The sequence below is a fragment of the Mobula hypostoma genome, chromosome 2 (genome assembly GCF_963921235.1).
Source record: "Mobula hypostoma chromosome 2, sMobHyp1.1, whole genome shotgun sequence".
Classification (NCBI taxonomy): Eukaryota; Metazoa; Chordata; class Chondrichthyes; order Myliobatiformes; family Myliobatidae; genus Mobula; species Mobula hypostoma.
The window spans coordinates 203,713,927-203,720,789 of NC_086098.1; the positions used below are offsets into that span (position 1 = coordinate 203,713,927).

The following is a 6,863-nucleotide window of genomic DNA, read 5'->3' on the forward strand; positions in this document are numbered from 1 at the left end:
GATGCGGGAGAACTGGATATCGGCGAAAGAGATTCTCCATTTTCTTATATTTTATAAGTAAAATGTTTAATTATTTATGTATAATTATTTTATTTTAATATATATTTTAAATAAAGACTTTGTAATAGTTCTCAAATGCACCAGGATGTAAGATCTTGAAAACTGGGAAAGGGGTTCCTGAAGTCTTCGAGCCTGCGTCCCTTGAGCTATTAAATATTCTGACACTCCTCAGACAGAGCAAGTTTTCCACATCCCCACTGTGAGCAACTTGTGGGTGCCGATTCCGGTTGGCGACCCCAGATTCGGCGCCTTAAATGTACGGTGGCATTTGTGATCATAAGGGATTAAGTACCTTTTAGCATGTTCATGTTTCCGTAACAAGATCCTGCACGTTTTCGGAAATAAGGTGTGGCTTTAACACTTTAATACAAGATATGACTTGCCCACCACTCCTACGTTCTGAGCCTTAGCGTATTAACGCATCTGGTGAATGGCGCTTCACTTCTGGTTTTCTCTGATTTAAAAGTTTGTTTTCATTTGGTTCGTGGGACAGCCGATTCGAAAGTGTTAATGGGGCGGTGGCTTCTGACCTAGAAGGTGTGTGTCAGACCTAATGATGGAGGTGAGCCCTTTGATCGCAGTTTCGTTGGCACCTGACTTCATGCCTCCGAACCATACCGCCGCATGTGAAATCAATAGGACCTTTCAGTACATTTTCCTCTCAGTTACATACGCTATTGTGTTCCTGGTGGGTTTCTTCATGAATTCCTTGGTGCTGGTCTGTTTGTGTTTGAGGCGGAGGAAATGGGCCCGCGGGAATTTGTTCGTGTTTAACCTGGCTCTCGCGGACCTTCTGTATGTCATCACCCTGCCGTTCTTTATGGTGTATTATGCCAGCCACAGTCGGTGGATTTTTGGGAAATATGTTTGCCGAATAAGCAGGCTCGTTTTCCACCTGAACTTGTACGGCAGCATCGGATTCCTCACTTGCATCAGTGTACAGCGTTACCTGGGCATCGTGCATCCCATGAAGATGTTGGGCAGATGGAAGACGCGTCACTCAGCACTCATCAGTCTTCTGGTCTGGGGGCTCGTTCTGATTCAAACCCAGGTGGATTTATATTTTACCAAGACAAATGTCAATGGTTCAAAGTGCTACGATACTACAAGTAACGAGGAAATAACCTCGTATCTATTGTATGTTAGGGTTATTTCTGTGACTGGGTTTTTGATCCCTTTCCTCCTTATCGTAGGATGTTACTGTCAAATCGCTGTGGTGCTCAGCAAAAAACGCAGCCTAGGTACCGGCGCGAAGGAACGATCCCGGAATCTTGCGATCATTATTATGCTTTTATTTTCGGTTTGTTTTGCCCCTTATCACGTTTTACGATATCTCAATTTAATGTCCAGGCATTCTCAATGGAAAGGTCTCTGTGCTGGAAATACCAAATCGGTTTACTTGTTCTATCAGATTACCAGGGGGCTGACCAGTTTGAACAGCTGCATTGACCCATTCATTTATTTCGTATCCAGGGGTGGCATGGTGAATCAAACGAGAACTTTCAGTGTTCAGGTGCGTAGTCTTTTGGTCAGAAGAGGCCAATCTTCAGTTTCGCAAAGAAATTTGTTTAACCGTAAAACACCAACTCCGAACGAAACAGTCGTGTAAAGCCATTTAATATCGTTCACGAATCACGGCTGTGTATCCAAGAAAGTCGTGTTATTGAATAATGCAAATGAAAATAATTCATCGCAATGTTTGACATTAAAAAAGACTAGATTTTGTATTCTGCATTTAAAGAGCAGCAAAATCTCCTTTGATCGCATCTTCCTTTCTTGTAGTTAACAATCTGCAAGATTTCCAATCGAATTAAATACTTCCGCGACCCACTTTAGACCCTCTATCTGTAAATAAGGATTCTTGCGTGTGACCAGTTGGAGAAACCTGCCATTGCTTGTTATGGTTCCCTTTGATCCCAAGTCCAGACTCCCAAGAACTATTTTGCAACAGGTTATGGGTTAGGTTGTTTGTGGGAAAATATAGCATGTCAGGACAATCCAAATTGTATTACAAAAGATCTCCAGTGGAGCACAAACAGGATGGATTCAAACAGTTTCCTGTGATCATGGATAGTATGAAATTAAGGATCGGCCAGTATTTGTCCGTGAAATCTGACCATTAACATTTAAAAGTATTCCAGACCTAAGGAACCATAAAAACACAAGAGATTCTGCAGATCCTAGAAATCCAAAGCAACACACACACACACACACACACACACACATACAAATTGCTGGAGGATCACAGCAAGTCAGACAGCATCTATGGAAATGAATAAACTGTCGACGTTTCGGGTCGAGACCCTTCTTCGGGACTGGAGAGGCGGGGGAAGACGCTAGAATAAAAAGGTGGGGTGGGTGGGGAGCGGGGACGAGGATAGCTAGAAGGTGGTAGGAAAGGAAAAGGGCTGGAGAAGAAGGAATCTGACATGAGAGGAGAGCGGGCCATAGAAAGAAGGGACCCAGGGGAGATGAGAGGTAAGAGGTAGGTGAGAAGAGGTAAGACACCAGAGTAGAGAATGGAAAAAGAGGGGAGGGAAACTTTTTTTTACAGGAATGAGAAATCGATGTTCATGACATCAGGTTGTAGGCTACCCAGAGGAAATAAATATAAGGTGTTGCTCCTTCACCATGAGGGTGGCCTCACCGTGGCACAAGAGGAGGCCATTGACCGACATGTCAGAATGAGAGTAGGAATCGAAACTAAAATATTTGGCCATCGCTTTTGGTGGATGGCGCGGAGGTGTTGGACGAAGCGGCTCTGCAATTTACGGCGGGACTCTCCAATATAGAGGATGCAGCATTGGGAGCACCGGACACAATAAATGACGCGAGCAGATTCGCAGCTGAAGTGTTGCTTCATTCAGCTGGAAGGACTGTTTGGGGCCCTGAATGGAGGTGAGTGGGCAGGTGTAGCACTTTGTCCACCTGTACGGATAGGTGCTGGGAGGGAGATTAATGGGGGGGGGGTGGACGAATGGAGAAGGGAATCACGGCGGGAGCGATTCCTGCAGAAATCGGAGAGAGGGGGTGGGGAGGCATGTTTGGTGGTAGGATCCCTTTGGAGATGGCGGAAACAACGGAGAATGGTGTGGTTGGAAGCAGAAATTCATGGGCTGGTGGGGAAGGATAAGATTAACTGTATCACTGTGAAGGTGGCGGGAAGATGTGGTGAGCTCTGATGTTCGGGAAATGGATGAGATGCGGGTGAGGGCAGTATCAATGGTGGAGGAAGGGAACCCCCGTTCTTTGAAAAAGGGTATCTCTGATGTACTGGAAAGAAAAGCTGCATCCTGGGACCAGATGCGGCAAGACGAAAGGACTGAGAAAAGGGTATAGTATAGCGTTTTTACAAGAGACAGGGTGGGAAGAGGTATAGTCGAGGCAATCGTGGTAATCGGGAGGTATATAAAAGCTGTCGGTTAACAAACAGTATGTCTCCAGAGAAAAAGGAGGGAGGTGTCAGAAAAGAACCAAATGAATTTAAGGGCAAGGTGGAAGTTGGAGGCAAAGTTGATGAAATGGACGAGCACGGCGTGGGAGCGTGAAGCAGCAACATTCAGTAGTCTACGTAGCAGAGAAAGAGTTGAGCATTGCCGGGGAAGGTTTGGAACATGAACTGTTCCATGTAGCCATTAAAAAGGCAGACATAGCTGGGGTTCATGTGGATGCCCATGGCTACCCTTCCAGTCGGGAGAATGTGGGAGGAGCCAAAGGAAAAGTTGTTGAGGGTGAAATATAATTCTGCCAGACGAGGGAGGGTGGTAGTAGAGGGGAACTGGTATGGGAACAACCGAGCATTGGACCAGAAGTGCCTACAAAGGACGATGAGAACCGCCGAGAGGATCATAGGTGTATCTCTACCACTGGGGACATGATAATTATCAAGAGTGCTGCCTGCGAAAGGTCCTGAGTATTATTAAGGATAACAGCTATCCAGCATCCTCTATGACTTTTTACCTTCGGGTGGGAGACTGCAAGGCATAAAAACAAGAATAGTTAGGATGGGGAACAGTTCCTTCCCTCAGGTCATTAGAGTTCTGAACTCCACGCCACATCACATTCAAAGTGTCACTGGTTAATCTGTTCTCTACTTTACAATATTTAATATATGCACTTAAGTTTATTTATGTGCAATCTATCTGTAGATTTCATCCTTACTTACATAAATTATTATGTGTTATGTATACCACAGTTCTTTACACCCTGATTTGGAGAGACATTGTCTCATTTGACTATATACATGTATATAGTTAAACGACAATAAACTTGAGTTCACTTATTGAGAAAGAAGCTGAGAGCTTTAAGGCCTTCTTGATGGGGATAGAAGTACATAGGGACTGGACATCCATGGTGAAAATGAGGTAGTCAGGGCTAGGAAGTTGAAAGTTGGTGAGGAGATCAAGAGCCTGAAAAAAGTCGCAAATGTAATGTTTGTATCTTCTTTTTATCTGGCTATTCACGCATCTCAAGCCATACTCTCCTAAATTAGGAAGCTGGTCACACTTCCTCCATGTTCATCTTCTATAAACATTATTTTTCACTTAAAAATACTTAAGTTTCACATATAAGAACTTGCTCAAAAAATAACACAACCCAATTTATGAATTTTAGAGTGAAATCCATTTGTAGGGAAAATGCTAACCCATAATGGAAGTAAATTTCCCACTTTGTATCTGCTACTCATTTTGAAGCCATTGTGAGTGTTCAAGTGATTGTGGCACATTTTAATATATACCTTATTCCATAAATGCTGACACTGCAAACAGAACTTCTACAAACAACAAGATAGAACATTACAGAACCTATCTCATTAGAAAACACAATTCTTCCTCCAGTCAGTGGTTAACTAAGTATTGCTTAATAACTTGTTTGGTTTTGTTGTCACATACACTGAAAAACTTTGTTAGCACGCCATCCAGACAAATCATTCCATACAGTGAATAACTTAATGCAGAATATATATGCATAATGCAACTAAATATTCCTGGATTTCATTGCTTCACATGTGATAGAATTGGAGGGACAAGAGGGGGAGGTGTTTCATTGCTTGTCAGAAGAAATATTACAGTGGTGCTCTGGCAGGATAGATTAGAGGGCTCGTCTAGGGAGGATATTTGGGTGGAATTGAGGAATGGGAAAGGTGTAGTAACACTTACAGGGGTGTATTATAGACCACCTAATGGGGAGTGAGAAGTGGAGGGGCAAATTTGTAAGGAGATAGCAGATATTTGTAGTAAGCATGAGGTTGTGATTGTGGGAGATTTTAATTTTCCACACATAGACTGGGAAGTCCATACTGTAACAGGGCTGGATGGTTTGGAGTTTGTAAAATGTGTGCAGGATAGTTTTTTGCAGCAATACATAGATGTACTAACTAGAGAAGGGGCAGTGTTGGATCTCCTGTTAGGGAATGAGATAGGTCAAGTGACAGAGGTTTGTGTTGGGGAGCACATCGGGTCCAGTGATCATAATGCCATTAGTTTCAATATAATTATGGAGAAGGATAGGTCTAGACCCAGGGTTGAGATTTTTGATTGGAGAAAGGCTAACTTTGAGGAGATGCGAACGGATTTAGAAGGAGTGGATTGGAACAAATTGTTTTATGGGAAGGATGTAATAGAGAAATGGAGGCCATTTAAAGGTGAAATTTTGAGGGTACAGAATCTTTATGTTCCTGTTAGGTTGAAAGGAAAGGTTAAAAGTTTGAGAGAGCCATGGTTTTCAAGGGATATTGGAAACTTGGTTTGGAAAAAAAAGAGATATCTACAATAAATATAGGCAGCATGGAGTAAATGAGGTGCTCGAGGAATATAAAGAATTTAAAAGAATGTTTAGAAAGAAATTAGAAAAGCTAAAAGAAGACACAAGGTTGCTTTGGCAAGTAAGGTGAAAACAAATCCAAAGGGTTTCTACAGTTATATTAATAGCAAAAGGATAGGGATAAAATTGGTCCCTTAGAGAATCAGAGTGGACAGCTATGTGTGAAACTAAAAGAGGTGGGGGAGATTTTGAACATGTAAACACGAGGAATTCTGCAGATGCTGGAAATTCAAGCAACACATATCAAAGTTGCTGGTGAACGCAGCAGGCCAGGCAACATCTCTAGGAAGAGGTACAGTCGACGTTTCGGGTCGAGGCCCTTCGTCAGGACTAACTGAAGGAAGAGCTAGTAAGAGATTTGAAAGCTGGAGGGGGAGGAGGAGATCCAAAATGATAGGAGAAGGCAGGAGGGGGAGGGATGGAGCCAAGAGCTGGACAGTTGATTGGCAAAAGGGATATGAAAGGATCATGGAACAGGAGGCCCAGGGAGAAGGAAAAGGGGGAGGGGGGGAAAACCCAGAGGATGGGCAAGGGGTATATTCAAAGGGACAGAGGGAGAAAAAGGAGAGAGAGAGAAAGAATGTGTGTATATAAATAAATAACAGATGGGGTATTAGGGGGAGGTGGGGCATTAGCGGAAGTTAGAGAAGTCAATGTTCATGCCATCAGGTTGGAGGCTACCCAGACAGAATATAAGGTGTTGTTCCTCCAACCTGAGTGTGGCTTCATCTTTACAGTAGAGGAGGCCATGGATAGACATATCAGAATGGGAATGGAATGTGGAATTAAAATGTGTGGCCACTCGAGATCCTGCTTTCTCTGGCGGACAGAGCGTAGGTGTTCAGCAAAATGATCTCCCAGTCTGCATCAGGTCTCGCCAGTATATAGAAGGCCACATCGGGAGCACCGGACGCAGTATATCACCCCAGCCGACTCACAGGTGAAGTGTTATCTCACCTGGAAGGACTGTCTGGAGCCCT

At 43.5% G+C, this 6,863-nt stretch overlaps 1 protein-coding gene across 1 annotated transcript; it reads left to right on the plus strand.

Annotated features, from left to right (window-relative positions):
- The first annotated feature begins 616 nt into the window (after nt 1-616).
- Nucleotides 617-1,669, plus strand: si:dkey-78k11.9 (P2Y purinoceptor 1). Its single transcript, XM_063069521.1, has one exon. It carries the CDS (start codon nt 617-619, stop codon nt 1,667-1,669), a length of 1,053 nt encoding a protein of 350 aa, XP_062925591.1.
- The last annotated feature ends 5,194 nt before the right edge of the window (nt 1,670-6,863 follow it).

Coding starts and splice junctions, on each gene's coding strand:
- si:dkey-78k11.9 (XM_063069521.1), top strand. CDS start 617: ATGGAGGTGAGCCCTTTGATCGCAGTTTCGTTGGCACCTGACTTCATG.